This window comes from Toxorhynchites rutilus, chromosome 3 (assembly GCF_029784135.1).
Source record: "Toxorhynchites rutilus septentrionalis strain SRP chromosome 3, ASM2978413v1, whole genome shotgun sequence".
Lineage (NCBI taxonomy): Eukaryota > Metazoa > Arthropoda > Insecta > Diptera > Culicidae > Toxorhynchites > Toxorhynchites rutilus.
Window position 1 is genome coordinate 226595138 of NC_073746.1, and position 18253 is coordinate 226613390.

General features: G+C 38.6%; 1 protein-coding gene across 3 annotated transcripts in view; it reads right to left on the reverse strand.

Annotated features, from left to right (window-relative positions):
- Positions 1-18253, reverse strand: part of LOC129774664 (galactokinase-like) — a 93804-nt gene that overhangs the window by 2367 nt on the left and 73184 nt on the right. For all 3 annotated transcript variants that reach the window (XM_055778493.1, XM_055778492.1, XM_055778491.1), the window contains exon 6: positions 14996-15177. In XM_055778493.1, the coding sequence (XP_055634468.1) occupies positions 14996-15177 (182 nt within the window). The remainder of the gene's footprint in view (positions 1-14995; positions 15178-18253) is intronic.

Below are 18253 nucleotides of genomic sequence, written 5' to 3' on the forward strand. Positions count from 1 at the left end.
CGAAAAAAAAAATATAACATCTGTAGTTAGACACAATAGTCATTCATTAAAAAATGCGTTTTAAGCATAGTTAACAACTAAAATGACGCGACAAAAATGAGGACCGGTTTTAAAATTAATGGTAAAAAACAAGAAGTGGGTTATATATGTGATACAACCGCAAGGTAGGCGTAGGACTACCGTTGGCTCGGCAATCATTTATTTGAAATTGGGTCTGAATCAATTCTTAATGCGTGAATGAATGAATATTTTGAGAGATTGCTGAAAGTTTTTCTTGTTAGTGTGTGGATGGATGAGTATAAGTATGGAATTGTTATCAACATAAAATTCAACTTATTCGAACTTGTTGGCATTTGAGTGGCCTTGTAAAAGCAACTGAAGATGTTTGATACATGATTCACTTTTGTTTTCGTGAGAATGACACGGGATTTTTCATGATCACTCCATACGTAGAATATAAACTGAGGGCGCCATTTCACGGTGAAAACGAAATCAAGTTTATATAACCTTGCATAAAATTCATTTCGTTTTTATCGTGATATGGCAATTCTTCATGACTGTTCCATGCGAAAGCAGAACAGAAACTGATGCGAGTGGAAGTACTCACGCCTTGCGTGTGTCCGCTATGGTTTCCCAAATACTGGAAGTACTCACGCCTTGCATGTGTCCGCTATGGTTTCCCAAACACTAATGCAAGCGAGCAAAACAAATCACAGCTTGCGTGTATTCGCTATGACGGTTTCTCCAGGTGCCTAGATTTTTCGTCCGTGTTCGGGAACACATTGCGATTACCAATCATCATCAATGAGCTAGATTGTTATGATTTCAATGGCTTGCTTTCAAAGCAATTTTTAAGCTATTAAAACGATTTTTTGGACCAATAAGTGACAATCATATAATTCGTTGACATTTTCTCTTTCGGGTGAAGTGATTATTATACCACTCCATTCAGCCGGTAAAGAGGTATCAACATTCAAAACCTTGCAGTCCAGCGTCACTATCTCGTTTTCGAAACGTTGAACTTACACCTTGGTACAGAAATGAAAGACGTAGTCCTACGTCAAAAATAAAAACAAGGAATAAAATGAAATCGTGAAGAGCTTCTAGGGTTAGTACACCCAAAATTAGTTTTGGGTGTACTATAAATAAAATAACACATGTTTTGGTATCTCAATTTATTACATTAAATGAGCATAAAAACAACGGAAATGTGATGGAATAATAATAAAGATATCGTTTGTATAATATATATGCTAATTCAATATAAGATCAATTTGAGCGAGCGAAACATGAGACACATTCGAGGCGATCTGGCGTAGTGGTAACATCCATACCTCTCACGCAGAGATCACGAGTTCAATTCTCACTCCCGACATTCTTCCAAAAATGGAAGTAAAAGTGACGAACCAGCCGAAATGTGTTGAAAATCACTATAATAAAAAAAAGAGACACATTGCAAATAAACTTAATTTTATAATTGGTGTAATAAAATATAATGAGGTGCAATATTATCACGCATTTATGCAACAGCACCAGTAACTATATGGATAGCATGGTCCTGTTAAACAGCCTTGTATTCCATCTGGCCTTGATTCGATCCCCGTTGTTGTTGTATGGTTGTACAATCCCAGAAGAGATTAAAAAAAAAGAAACAGATGTCTGCTCCCATGCATACAAACATTTTAAAGCTTTTGAGACAGATAATTGTATTAGCTCATTTAACGCTTCAGGTCACAAAAAGGCATTGTTTCTGCCGAAGATGAAATGTTTTCTGACAACGCTAGTTTGGGTGTACTCGGTCGTGTAACCTTTGTTACGCATCACTTCACGCACCCGTTTCGGCATGTTTTTCACCAGCTTCTGGCATGTGGTTAACGGGATGACCTACACACAGTTGCTGCCTATTCTTCAACTTCTCCGTGTACACCGATCTTTTCACGATCTCCCATAGGTTCTCTATAGGGTTCAGATCCGGTGACTGTGCTGGCCACTCCATGACGTCGACTTTGTTATCCTGGAACCAGTTTTTGACGGTCTTGGCGTTGTCCTTCGGATCGTTATCCTGTATGAATTAACATTTCAGGGGCATCTCCCATTCGGCGTGTGGCAGCATAACATCTCTTAGGATTTGGGCGTAGAGGTGCTGATTCATGATCATATCCAAGGTGCCAACCCCGTACCATGAGAAGCACCTCCCTCCCAATCATAATGTTCCTTCCTCCATATCTTCGTGGTATACTGTGGCATGTAAGCGCAGCCATTTGGGCGATGTACCCAAGTTTTTCCGTCCGAGACGACGAGGTTTACTTTCGTCTCATCCGACCACAGTATATTTCGCCACTGCTTTTCCTCCTCGGGATCGATCGAATAGAAGAGGTCTATCGCAAACTTCAGCCGCGCCTTCTAATGCTACGACGTCAGCATCGGGACCTTCCGGGGGCTTTTACCAATTATGCACGTGACCCATTTTTCGTTGACTGAAACTAGAATTCGAACATGATAAATACTTACCAGGATCCGAAAAACACAAAATACCACCGAGGAACAAATTGGTCGAAACAACACGAGGCCGAGGGCGAGGCCGCGACGAGAAACTGGTCTTAAATTTTGACGCCTAATTTTAGTTGTTAAGTATGCTTAAAACGCATTTTTTAATGAATGACTATTGTTTCAACTACAGATGCTATAAATTTCTGCAAATCAATTATTAAAAATTGGATTTAAGCACTGGATTGAATTGTTTTTTCTCAAAGTTTTGTCATATTCTTTCTCTGCTTGATCAGTGGTCTTAATGTTTTGTCCGACAGTGTATTAAAATAAAAGAGATGATTTTTGGACATTAAAATTTAATGTGGGATGATTTGGTCATTGTTGTGGATTATATGAATAATGTGTGTGTTTCATCGCATTTCAGAATAATATTTAAATCAGTAACAGGGTTCTGGAACTGATACCAGGTGTCTTGGCCAGAAGCCAGAACATAAGAATTGCATTGAGATCATACAATGGCATTTTCAGCAACGAAATTCCATGGTACAAAAGGATGGCGCTACCCACCATTTAGCATACCCTAGACATTCGGTGACAACGAATGTTAAATGTGACATTTTAGGCGCTCCATGAATCCTCCAAACCAATCTCTTCCGGATGAGCGAATTTTTAGATTGAACGAATGAGTAAGCTCATTTTTTCGGCCAATTCAAATGCCATTTCCCGAATATCATATGACGTCAAACCACATAGCTGATTTTTTCGGGTCGAGAATATTTTTAACTATTTTCAGTTCCTGCTGAGATGAAAAAACAGTTTTATGTAATTCTTCGGATGTGGCCGAAGAATTTTGCATGAATCTCTTCAGTATTTTTCGAGCAATTCCAAACACTTTCGATGCTTTGAACAAAAAAATACCTTCCTTGATGGTCCCTCCACTCGGAGATAAATTCAAAACCATTTGTGCCAACTTTATCTCCTGCAAACAACAACTGACCATCACTTGAACCACGTAGAGTCAATAAGCGACCACGGGATATCGATACTGTAGTGGTCGTATCTGATAAAAGCCGATTTGGTAGCAAGCAGCCTGTGGACGACGTTGCAACTGTACCCATATGCAACGACACCAGAGATAACAAATTTTGGTTATATTTATCAAGAATTAGATCAGATGTGACAAATGACGCCGTCAGTAATATGGTTAAAGCTTGTCCCCAAAGACAAGAACATAAGCACACTCAGCTTCGTGTCCTTCAAAATCGGTCTCGATCCGTCGCTGAAAAGCAAGTGTCTGGATCCAGCGACTTGGCCTGTTGGATTGTTATTCAGAGAATTCGAAATTCATGGCACTCAAAATTTTCGGGTTCCGTTGAAAACGAGGAGACCAATGACTCCGATACAACAGCAAGACAACAATTTTTTTATCACGCCAGCAAGGGAACTCACATAAGGACATCCATCCCGGGACGCACCAGTACTTGCATGTTGGAAGCCCACATCCCCCCATCACAGTCGCGCCATCCCTACCAGTTTTCTGCAGTCGTCCCGGTCATGTGTTTGGGTCAGGCGGTCTCTATCAGATTAATGATCTGACTAACGTAAATGGGAGGCTGCTTGATTTGGCGTTTGTTAATGAGAAGAATGTCGATTTGTTCGAACCACCGTTACCAATGCTCAACGTAGATCACCATCATAAGCCATTCATTTTGAAATTCGAAATCACAAGGGAAAGCCACAGCTCGAACGTCTCGGACGCTTATGATTTTGATTTTCGTAAATGCGATTTTGCGTCGCTGAACGTTGGGATGAGTGTCTGAATGGGTGCACCATCGACGAGGCTGCTGTCAATTTCTATCAACGAGTGTTTGCAATAGTCCGTGATATCGTCCCAATGAAAAAAACGACGCCGATGCGGTAGGAAGAGACACCCGTGGTGGAACAACACGCTGCAGCATCTATGAAATCGTCTTCGCAAAGCCAGGAAACGTTATTTTCGGTCGAGAAGTGAACTGTGCAAGGTTGAGCTACGTGACTTAGAGAACGAATAGAATTCTTTACATGCGCGATGCTTTAATAGCTACATTAATCGCACAGAAGACAGTATCAAACAAGATCCCAAATCGTTCTGGTCGTACGTGAAAAGTCGAAAGCAGGCAAATGGAATTCCTCATCATGTCTTCTACAATGGGATTTCAGCCGAGACTCCACTCGACTCGGTAAACTTGTTTTCCTCTTCCTTCAGCAGTGTGCTGAGTAAAAACCGAACACTTTTGTCTGAAGCGTATCTAGACAGTTTGCCTCGATATGATTTCAATATGGCGTCTTTCAACTTTCCTGTCGGCGATGTGCTGGACAAACTGCAGGGACTAGACGCTACCAGGGGTGCGGGACCAGACCGACTATCTCTGCTTTTTATCAAAAATTGCGCCGACTCGCTTACCGTTCCCTCTACCATCCTCTTCAATCGTTGCATTAAGGAGGGTATTTTCCCAAGCTTGTGGAAAACTGCTGCTGTCACTCCCATACATAAATCTGGCAGTATACACGACGTCGAGAACTACCGTGGCATCTCTATTTTGAGTCGTTTGTCGAAAGCCTTCGAAAGTCTAATCCACGATTTGCTTTACCCGCACGTGCATCGAATCATTTCCGAGCACCAGCATGGTTTTGTACGAAAACGCTCGACCACAACAAACCTGATGGTTTATGTCTCTTCGTTGGTCGCCGCTATGGAAAATCGTCAGCAAATTGATGCCATCTATATCGATTTCACCAAAGCGTTTGATAGAGTTCCACATTCTCTTGCGGTGGATAAATTGCGCAGAATGGGCCTACCCGCTTGGCTGACTCGCTGGATTCTTTCCTATCTCACCGAACGTCGGGCTTACGTACGCATTGATGGAGTTAACTCGGCCCCTTTTGACATCACGTTCGGTGTACCTCAGGGTAGTCACCTAGGCCCTCTTATATTTGTGCTATTCGCCAACGATCTCTGCCATTCCATTCTTTGTGTGGACACCGACTGGACAACATCGTTGCTGGACGAGCTGGACGATGAGGGATCGAGTGCCTTTCTCAAGACAAGAGGGCGGAGGTGGTAGCGCTGGAGTAGAGTAATAGAGTAGAGTAGAGTTTTCAAAGGGCCTTTCTCAAGGCTAGAGACGAATGAACTGCAAAAGTTTAAAGTCTATATAATACAAGACCTTCCTTCCTTCTCTGCCATTCCATAAATTCTCCGAAAATAATGTACGCCGATGATCTCAATTCTACCGTGTAGTCTCATCAGTAGTTGAGTGCTGTGCCATCCAGGCTGACATTGATGCGTTACTGAACTGGTGTGAATAAAACGGAATGGAGGTCAACACAAGAAAATGCAATATAATATCATTCTGTCGGACAAGAAATCGAACGGTCTTTGACTACAGAATGTCCACAACGAGCATCGTCAGAGTCAGCACTGTCAAGGACCTCGGTGTGCTACTCGATAGTAGGCTGAATTTTGTTCAGCACATAGCAGCCACAACAGCCAAAGCATACTCGATGCTTGGCTTCGTAAAACGGAACACGCAGCAGTTTAAAGATGTATATTGCCTAAAGACACTCTTTTGCGCACTGGTACGCAGTGTACTTGAATATGGTGTGCTCGTGTGGGCGCCATACCATGCCGTTCAGGTGAACCGAATTGAGCGAATTCAACGAAACTTTCTTCGATATATGCTTCGCTTGCTACCGTGGAATGATTCTGTTCGGCTGCCACCGTACGAGCAACGTTGTGCTCTGATACAACTTCAGAGCTTGGCGAGTAGACGGATTCTATTGCAGCGGCTATTTGTTTTCGACATCTTCAACGACAACGTGGGCTGTTCGATACTGTTGGGAAACATTAACATCAATATTCCGGCCAGAGCAACGCAGCTTGCAGCTTTCCTCCGTCTACCAGTGCATCGTACTATCTTTGGACAGAACAACCCGTTTGATGTATGTTGTTGCAGTTTTAACGAAGTGTTTAGTAATTTTGATTTTACCGTTTCCAAGGACGTATTTAAAAATAGAATAAGCTAATCTGTCTGTACGATCAATTTCGAAAACTAGTAAATAAATAAATAAAAGACCAAGAGATTATTCAGAAATGAGCATGGGTTATGAAATATTCCGAAAATTAAACAGGTAACTTTAACATAAATTTTTTTAATGAAAATGTGAAAAGAATAGATAAGAAAAAATGGTACTTACGTATTTGACGCCGCAGCGTAATTTTTATCATGAGTTTATTATTTCGTGATTAAATTTATTTTGAGATCAATGTAATGGGGGCGAAGTCCCCATTTAACGAGGATAAGGAATCGAGGCGGCACCAAGCCGACGAGGTGACGCTATCCGAGTAGGCCGCCGACCCGCCGTCGGAGGCGGCGGCCTCTCGCAACCAAACCTGTGTTCCACCGATTGCCCGGTTTGTTTGAAACATAGGAGACGATCCTTTAGTCAGGTCCGGCCGAGCATTAGCGAGCGTCGGACTGCATACGTTTACCTGGTGCATTACGTTTGCCAGGTTAATTATGCATGTCATGCATTTTGATTGCCTGGTTGCAAACGTGATGCACTAGATAAACGTATGGCGTCCGACGCTCGTAAACGGGCTGCGTCATCCATAAGAATGGATGGACTTAATAATACGTTATAAAAAAGCATTCTTTCACTTTTCATTACTTTGAAAAGGATTTTATTCAATACCAGTATTTCTCGAATTGTACTTTCCACGAAAAATTCTTTTTGAATGGAAATGAAAGTATGAGACAAATATGATCTTTATATAACACTGATCAGAATTAAATATACAAATAGGGGAAGTGGGGGCATAGTGGTCACCCTAATGAACATGTCCATTTTCAGCGTCCACAAACCGATTCAATTCCCGTTTCTCGAAGAATATTATAGTTCAACTCATTGTTCTTAAAGATAGCAAACGGCTTTTACTATAAAAATTCAAAATAGTACACTTTTCATCATTAGAAAAAAGGTGAAAAATCCAACTTATTTTTTGCTTGGAGGTAAAGTGGTCACCTAGTGGGGGCGAAGTGGTCACCGCACATATCAAGCTAAATGGGATAGATTTATGTGTTTTTACGTCCAAATTTGTTCAAATCATATTTGTTATAGTAGGTACATGTATGAAATAAGCTTGGCCTATTCACCTATAGTCTAAATTTAAATTTTCTCATGCATACAAAAACGTTGTAAGAAACACATAACGTTCCGCATAATGAGGCTTGGTTTAGTTGGGGTGGCATGTTTATCCAGGGTCAAAGCCACAAAAAAATCTTCTACAAGAGCAGAACGTGATGCGGTATATCAACTTTAGTAAACAGAACATTGTAAGTTGTTATTCACCTATGACCACTTTGCCCCCAAACATGAAAGTAATTTCTATGCTAATTAATTGCTGGAATTAAACAAGATATCTGTTAACCTCTCCTAGAATATGTGAACAGTCGTTCAAACTGATGATTTGTCCAATATATCAGATTGAATAAACTAAGTTTCACGAGAAATTCCTCAGATACCATGCGCACAGAACTATGGCCGACTTGCTATCGAGAGAGCAATTTCCGTTTTTGTTTGTATTTTGACATGCGACAGCTCTACTGAAGTACAGGGTGACTCAACAGTCATTAAATTCTTCAAACATGAGGTGACTAATCAATAACAATCTATAGTCAATAGTTATACTACCAAACAAGCAGGTGACCACTTTGCCCCCCATGACCAATTTGCCCCCACTACCCCTACAAATACAAATATAGTAAAATTTGTGTATTATTTGAATATATCCTTTTTTTGGGTAAGTGTCGCTTTCGGGTAGATGTTACATTCGGGTAATTGTTACATTAGGGTAACTGGGTAACACGGGTGAGTGGGTTTCGTGTAAATGTGACACAATCATAGAATGAGACATTGAAATACATTGGAATTGAAACAAAAAAGACAGATAATGCGTTGGAAGGAGATAAAAGTATTATAACACAGAGAATCTAGAGCATTCACGAGAAACAAGGTCATTTGAATACCTTTCATCTAAATTCTGGTAATAATCTTGATAATGAATTAAAATTAGTAGAACACCACCCGACAGAGAAGCTCCTTAATTTGTGCATTGAAATATGAATTATATATTTCCAAACAAAGATTAATCGGCAAACGTAATGCACCAACAATTATATACCGTCCTTACTGAAGGATTGTCTCTTATGTTCCAAACTAACCAGCCAATCGATGGAACACATGTTTACTTGCGAGAGGATGCCGCTTCCGACGGCGGGTCGGCGACCAACTCGTATTGCGTCACCTCGGCGGCTTGGGGCCACCTCGGTTCCTTATACTCGTTAGAAGGGGATTCCGCCCCCATTACATTGACATTTACATCACATTTTTCTTACCAACTTAACAAATAGTTCCTGTTCTATAGGCGAACAGAACTCAACCGCACAATGCACGAAAAGTTTGTTTAATCAGCGGAAAAAAACCTCAAAACCACGATCGAAAATCTTACTATTCTCTCCACCTGCCAAATTTTACCAGGGTGTTTTTACGTCAGTCACATGCGGTTCAACTATTGAAGGAGATGACATTATAAAAAATCCAAGTTGATCCGTAATTTTCGAGATAAAGTTTTTGACGTAGAACTACGTCTTTCAGGAAGGTTGCCAAATCAGAAAACAGGTCACGTTTTTATGAAATAAAGTTAACGTTAATAACTATTTTCACTGTGAACGAATTCTCATGATTTGCATACCAATCGAATCGGATTTTTTTCAAGATTTGTTTGATATGTTATATATTACAATTCGGTAATCTCTAAACGGTTTAAATTCATGAAAACTGGAAGAACTTCCTTCTCATACATTTGTTCTGCCGATTTGTGTGCTAACGCTACCCGTATTTCGAAAGCTTATAACTCGAACAAGATCGGAAAGATCAATCAGTTTACATCAATTGATAGGAAATATTTCTACGCGTCTATCACAATTAATAAAATGTTATTTTTCATGAGATGAACAATTGAATAACTGTAAAATGTCAAGTGTTATCTACACGCCCTAACTGCCAAGGGTTGATTGGCCCGATTTACGGTTTCCCCAACACAAACTTCAAAATCGATGTACCTGCGAAAATCGTCATTTCAGACACTAGAGGTGAATGAACTTTCGCGGTTCGAGAACTACGTAAACATTAGATGTGTAATAATTTCAGAGGGAAATGTAAAATACAATGATCCTTTGACAATTTTTCCGTTCACATATTTTGGTAGTCCTAGGCATCATATCAAACATAAAAGGACGGTCATCAAATTTATTCGTAACGAAGAAAATAAGCTATTACAAAAATTTCGATGCATTCTAAAATAATATTCGAAGTGGTAAACAAATGAATTGCATAATATAATTGCGTAGTTCTACGTCGAAAATATGCGGTAGTGTCCTAGATACTTAGAATTTTTAATCCTGTGTTGTTACTTGCGAAAAAAAGAAGATTGATAACATATTGTTTAGTCACCTACGCTGGATTCAAAGCGTTTCACAAAACAAATCAAATTCTACATCGCATCAAAAAGCCATTAAAATTTTTAATTTGACATACGAAATTCTACATAAATATTTGGAACAAGATTCCAAGAGAAGATAAAGTTTCCAGCCACAATCAACCCCTTCCTCTGATTATTCCGGCAATTTATTGATTCCCTGCCAGATACAGTTCGTTTTTCGGAACCAAGAATGAATGAAGCCAATTTTCGAAACTCTGAAGTAAAGCGTGTCCTAGCGAGAGCTCCTTGCTTCCATCACGAGGGGGGAATGGTCTATAAGGCGAGTAAAGAAATCATCACTTCTTATCAATATTTTCTCCGAAAATATGTACAAAGATAAATGACGTTCATTTCCAAAACGTTGCCATTTCTTGAATATTATTTCTAACATCTGGCTATGTCGGCATGCAGAAGTCCAATTTTCGATCACTTTCTGCAACAATGAAGGCAGTCCAACGGTGATAAATCGCATGCTCTTGGAGACCCATTCGTAATAAATTATTCGTTCACCGTACGATTCTTTCAATGAATTAATTGTTGCACGCCTGGTGTGACATGTTGCACCGGATGAAACCAGAGCGCGTCCACATTCAGGCAAGGCGCAAATTGAGACGCATATAGCGCGAGTAACTTGGCGCGATATAGCGCCTGTTTTTGTGGCTAATGGAAACAGATAGAACGGCGCAAATTGGCCAGATGACGCGAGATAGTGGAGCGCTCGTGAGACACGACTCGCGCGACGCTGTGGCTGAACCACAGTTTCTCGTGCTGGTCATGCCGGATGTGGTAGTTGTGTTGGTGAACAATCATATAGCGCCGTGGGTTTGACACTGTATGGCTGTACTGGTCGGGTGATTGTGTTAGTAAATAAATATATCGCGCAACTCTGTGTTAATCAGTCATTGTATGCGAGTGGCATGTTATTTACACCAAACTGCGACTCAATATGCACTCCACCACGCTACGTTTGTGGTACGTATGAGTCGTGTTGGTAGTCTCGCGTTCGCTTACGAGCGCTATACGCTTCTCAATTTGCGCCTAGCCTCAGGGAACTTGATACAATAAAAGATTTGGTCGTTTATTTTTTATTCACTTCAGCGCCCCTAGTTGTCACATTGAGAAACTATTGACAGTGTTCTGATCCGGATGGTTTGTTTATTCAGTTGTGAAAAGTGCATCAAGATTGAAGGACACATTCAACAGTTATCGACGATGGAACACGAATAATGGGAAAACTCGACTGTAAATACCATAGTGAAACTTTACCGGGAGACCCTTACGTTGGCTCTTCTTCTTCTACTTTTTGGCTTTAAGAGGGTTTAAACTTTTCATTTCATTCGCCTCTAGTTACGTTGGATCGGACGAAACCAATCAGTTGCTCGTTATTGACGGCACGAGAGCAAATTTATGGGAAAATCGAATTGCATATAGTTTTCATCAATTTTAACAATTTACACACCAGTGGATTGTAATGTATAGCAGATCAAACAAATGAACGGCATTTCCGATTCGTTTGGTATGCAAATCGCCAAAATCTGTTCGCGGCAAAAATAGTCATTAACCCTCCTGTACTCGGGTGCAAAATCATAACACGTATACTCGTGAACGGTGTCACAGACCGAAAATTTAACTTCTCTGTAATAATGCCATTGTGTATTTTTCAGGCTTTATTGGCATTTATTTGAAGAAGAGGGTATGATTGAATGAAAAAACTCCAAAAAAATATGTTTTCTCCATCTTTATTATATTTTAATAGTCATCTAACTCAGCATCCTCAAAATAGAGTAATTTTCGATACTCCAACACAAATAACGAAATTCGAATTTTTCACTGTTATTAATTAAAAGTAAGCAACTGAATATAATTTATGGAAGTATCAAGAGCTATAAAACAACATAAAATCGTATTTATCGGTTCTGGTTACATTGGAGTAAGAATCAGAACATAGCATAGCTGCATGCTCGAAACAAACATATTTTTACATTTCATGCAGTTATTGCGTATTTTTCGGGTTTTTTATCAAAGAAGAATGTATAACGACCTTCTAGATAATTACCAGATGATAAAGGTTCTGGAATATAAAGTTTGCATATTTCTAATGTTCTTTGTCTCTGTATTCTTGGTAAACTAAGAAGTAATGCCTTTTTTAGATGGGGTTTAAAAAGATGATATTAAAGGATTTCTAGGAACTTCCTTTTCTACTTATTGTTTTCTTGTCGATATTGTCCATTACAAAAAAATATCCCCGAAACTGTAACTGTTAAAAATTACCGTGAGCCACCGATTAGTTTATAGTTTACTGTTTGCAATTCTTCCACAAGTGAAATTCTTTCACAAGTGTGTATGTGTATGACCATTATATTTAGCGAAAAACTATACGAAAGTCAAACATTTATATTTTGCTTTTGAACGTATGAATCTAACGACGAATAGTTAATATATGGATCCGATCAATCCAGTTAGAAAAGGGACTGAAATCAAATGAGAATGGTCCGGTAATGATCTTATGCATTATGTTCAATAAGTATTCCACGCCACTTACATTAATTTATACATTTCATTGAACAATATTTTAAAATATGAAAAAAGGTTCTTGTTCAAAAAAGTTACACCTATACTCGCGTCGGTGTGAGACCGAAAGTGTTAAAAAAGTGGTACACGTCTCTTTTGTACCAACACATGCGATACGCTAAACGATGACGAATGACGAATAACGAAGCTAGAGAGAATCGCAAAGTCGTAGTGTTGATATTTTCTGAGAAATGAATGAATTATTGATTTCTCGGTCTGACAAACCAATGCGCGAGTATAGGAGTGTTAACATTAACTTTATTTCATAAAACATGACTTGTTTTCTGATTTGGCCCCCCTAATGAAAGACGTAGTTCTACGTCAAAAATATAACTAATATATTGTAAGTGGGTTAGAATGTTTTAACGGTTTACAAAATTAATCGGACGTGTTCGATAAAACGCTTGTGATCGTGTCGTTGGTGTAATCTTTAGGAAAACGCTGTGTATATTTTCCTTCCCCAATACAAAACAACAAAAATTTCTGATAACGGCACAGACCATGAGCTATGTCTGTGGTAACAATATCGAACAATCTCATACATTCCGGAATTCGATTGGTTTAAAACTCGATCGGATTTCACGATTCGATCGAAATCGATTTTAGCATTCTGAAATCCGTTCTACTCAAATTTAATTGGTTTATGCAAGAATGGCAAATTTTGCCTTGACACAAAACAAGCGTCAAAATCATTCATCCGTATTTGTGGAGCAATTTTCTCTCTATCAGATTAACAGACTCGAAAGCAATTTTAGATTGTTAAAATTTGAATGAGAAGTATTTCTCGATATTATTTGAATACTTAGAATACATAGTCCTGCCTCTAACCTAACTATTTTTATATAAATATCCTTGGAATTCCGCCAAAACTTTATCCATAATGTAAAATCATTATCAGTTATACCAGAGATGCCAATCTTTCTGATTTTTTAGGATTTCCCAGATATTTTGGGAAACTCCTGACAAACCCTCAATCTCGCCAGATTTTTCAGAAATGATTCCGATTTTTCCTGATTATTGTACTTTTCACTTTATCAGAATTGAAATTAGAATAAAGTGGGTATGTTTTCTAGTTTTTACTCGTTGCTTGCGGTAGAGGGGAAGAGCAACGAACAACATATGTGTGTGTGCAATATTTTTTTGACTCGATTATATACAGGATTCAATCATATACAGTGAAAAGAAATCGAAGACTGTATATGAACGAGTCTGCCATGTACATAATATATCTGCATCGCTTAGCGTTTTAATTATTACTACTCACACTGGCAATTTTTCGGACAAGTATCGCCAAGGCAAGATAGCTATTCAAACATAAGTTAAAGAATGCGCCATCAGAGGATGGTTTCTTATCGTATTTAGCTAAATTAAATAAACTTAAGGAAAAAGGCGATGGTTTTATTAATAAGGATTTTTATGTACATTTATGGTCATCGATACATAAAAATATAGAATGGAATTTACAAAACTCAATTCAAAAGCAATTGTCCTCAAAGTCCTACGTCAGGTTTCCATCCGTGTCACAGACTTTTCTACTTTTTCTAATAATTGACATAATGCTACCAACTGCTTTTCAAACAAGTGAGTATTTAATTTTTCATTCAAAGCTATATAGACATTAAAGTTTGGTGAAATAAGTCCAGATATATCTCAAGAAACATAAAAATCCAAAGAAAAAAATATTTTAAATATAATTATGTAGTTTTTTAAACACTCCCTTCTCAAATGTTCGTACAAAAAAATAAATTCGTCTGATAGAATTTACATTATAACTAGTGTTTTTTTAGATGACGTTTTAAATTCTCTCTGAAAATGTTATCTGGGTCTACTATGAATAAGGTCATGTTTGTAGGATACATGAATCCTACAGGTATGGCGGAAAACTACAACAAACTCAACCAACATGTTAAAAGTAAATATGAATGTAAGCAATTCTTCTTCTTCTTAAATGGCACCAACGTTCCTAGAGGAACTTCGCCGTCTCAACGTAATATTACTTGCGTCATTTTTACTAGTACTTAGTTGAGATTTCTATGCCAAATAACACGCCTTGAATGCATTCTGAGTGGCAAGCTCTAGAATACGCGTGACCACAGTGCAAGTCGGAGGAAAGTTCTTTTACGAAAAATTCCCCCGACCAGAACGGGAATCGAACCCGAACCCCCGGCATGTTAGGTTTTGACGCTAACCACTCGGCCACGGGAGCACTGTAAACAATTCTAATTAGTATTAATTTTAACCACTCCATCTCAATATGTAATAGGTTTTGTGAAATAAGAAAATGAACGAAAATTTTCTGCAAATCGTCGAATCCCATCAAAGAGAGGAAAATATTCGTGATTTTCAACTCACCATTCAGAGATCTTTCGTTGGCATCCCGATAGCTCTTGAGTCCCATCAGTTCCAGTGCTTGCTGGCACTGTTTCCGCCGGGCCGGATACTCGGTGGTGGACAGTTCGTGTTTCACGCCCGAGTTGCAGATTAATACCGCTAGTCTTGCTGCGTCGAACGGGATCTGCTGGGTGATGAGATTGCTGCAAAGATCGGATTTGGGATTAATGACATACATGTTCGGCCGGTGTTTGAGCAAATTGTGACGCCGGCTATTTCCAGTAGCGTTTCTCTGGATGGCGACCTTATGTTGTGCCGTACGGAAACAACCATGTTAGCCTTTACTGATTATTTTGTAAGACGATCTCGACACACGACGGATGACGTCATCTTGCGAGACCAAACATGGGATGCATTTCTGTTGAGCAAATTTGCACCAATATTCAGAGCAAATTCATCGTACATGAACGCATATTGTTTTAAGGACATCGTGCAGCGTCAAGGGCAGATTGTCCTCATCCCGTTCTGCACTCATTGAGCAATCCGCCGGCGAGAGGCTGCAAAATCAACGAATGCACAATAGTGGTAAAGTTGTCCATGACAACTAGAGAGATTATCTTATTTAGCATAACAACATTACGAGTTGAGAAGACAATGAGTTAGCATTTGCACCGTCATTTGCGAAATCCAGTGCTCGGAACCGATGCACAGAGTATGTTTTCATTTGCTGCCATCTTTTCAATCGTCAAATCTCGAAGCCCTGCTTTCAATTGCGCCTTACAGCACTAACTTTTAATCTACCATGCTCTGATTAACCTTCAACATTGTACCGATGCGTACGAGGTACAACACGCCGTCGCCCAAGAAAGATGCCACTCGGATGCTGCGATTACCCAAATGTGTGCTTACAATGTTCCTGTGTGCCCTGTGATTACAGCCAGCAAAAGTGTCCCAACTGAGGCAGACGCACCCACGTTGAGTCTCGACCCCATGGAACTAATCTTGCCAGATTGGGAATACCAGAGGGCCCGCCTATGAACTTATGCTGCCGGTGTGCTTCCCACCGTAAGACAGATCAGAAGCGCAAACAAAGAAAACCACATGAATAATTTGTAGCAGCAGAGGATGTTTACTATTTGTCGTCAGTATTCCTTATCCGGTGCAATGGGGTAAGACCGTGTTGAGATGTTAATTTCGTGACACAGGTGGGGACGGAGCCCCAGCCGGATTTCTTGCATCGAACAGAAGAATACTATGGTGCTGGTGTATAATAGACGTTTTCATAGAGAAACTAGTTGACCCGGCAAACATTATTCTGTCATATAGATTATTGTAATAACTAACGTATTGTGAGTATATTTGAATTTGAATGTACAGTCTATAAAATTAATCGATTGTGGTCGATAAAAAAGAACAAACGGAACGATTTGAACGAAAGTTGGCATGATGTTTCATGACTCAATGTATTTCATTAACGTAAATGACATGTTTGATCTCGTAAAAGTTAAATGAAAAGAAAAAAAAAGTAATTTAATTATGTCATAAAGATGAAAAATGAAATAAAGAAAATCAATATTCATTTCGTTCAGCTGCTGTCTCGTTAGAGGTAAATACGCGCTTGTCATTTTCAAAATTAACGGCTAAATTTATAACTGCTGAGTCCCTTTCATGAATTGGGAAACCAACGATACGACAGACAACATCAATGGAGTCGATATACCGGCCTATTTGGAACGACATAATTTCGTCGTTGTCATTCAATCGAGGCATATTCACTTCGGTATTCTAAATTTAAAACACAGCCATATTGCTTTCTTAATTCATGGACTTGCAAATGTATTAATTGCCCTTCACCGATCCGCCGTTGAGGCGAATATGGTAATATCCAACGATTTTTAATGTCAATGTCTGTGTTGTTGATATTTGTGAATGATTTACACCATTATCAGTATTTCTTCGTTGATATATTAGATGCCCGCTTGCGATTACGTCGTTAGGAAAGTCACTAGGAAAACGGTTTGTACATATTATATCTGCAATATAAGGCGATAAAAGTTTGAGATTACCGCCATGAACCATGCTTGTGGTAACAGTATCGAATAGTCATTCATATTCCGAAATCCGATTGGTTTGAAACTCGATCAAATTTCACGATCCGATCGAAGTCGACTTTTGCATTCATAACACTAAAACTACCGACAGTTGTTTTATACCTATTTTTACCAAACCGGTCATTTTGACCGGTGTAATGTTTATTTATCAAAATATAAGAATTTGAAAATGTTTTCACAGAGAATAAAATATATTTCATTCTAATATTGCAAGAACATTATAAATACATCCATTTGCATCAAATATAGTATTATAATTTGTATTTTTATTCAGATACACTCGACAAAAAAGTTAGAGAAACAGAGTGCAAAGTGCAAAGTGATTTTTGAAATGCCGTAACTTCTTGAAAAATCAACGCATGAAGATGAGTGCATATCATTTTGAAGCTTAAACTTTCTTGTTTTGGAAAATGTTATGAACACATTTTTATCTGGTTGTATGTAGATGTAGTGGACAAAAATATCAGGAAGTAATAATAAAACGATTTCTTTCTGTTTTTCTCTAACTTTTTGAAGACTAACGAAATTTTTTGCTAACCAACTCAGTAAGAAATTCAATTAACCTTATTAAACAGCTTTTATTTGATTCCTATAACGTTCATGTAGGACCTTTACATACAAAGATTTTTTTTTTTTTTCCAAAATATATATTTTTATCAAGGCTCATATGGCGTTAGCCTGACGGGGCCGGAGTTCAATATTAAAAGATATTTTTGTTTGAATGAAAAGTTACCGCTTGATCTTTGATGATAAATAGTTCAATAAATAATTATCACACCGCAAACAGAGAGGTAGTTTTGAAAACTCTAATAAATTTAGTATAAAGTTAATTTTTTGCTTTGACGACAAAAATAATTTGAATTTTTTGCAGCAATTTTAAAAAAGTGTCAAAATAACGTTTTTTATAGTGTTTTTGAAAATTTTCTGTAATTTTGCAAATATTGCAGTAAATTTTAATGTTAGCATGTACATTTTTAGCATGGTGTATCCCCTAGACTCCTGTGAACATTTCATATTGATACGTTCAGCTGTTTTTTTCTAGCCGATCGCTCAAAGTTCATTGCACACTGTACCAAAATTACAAAATGCTATGCGTACCCTCCAAATAAACGATTCGTAACTTTTCATGCGTTTGTGGGTATGACGATTGTAAGGAGTGATGATACTC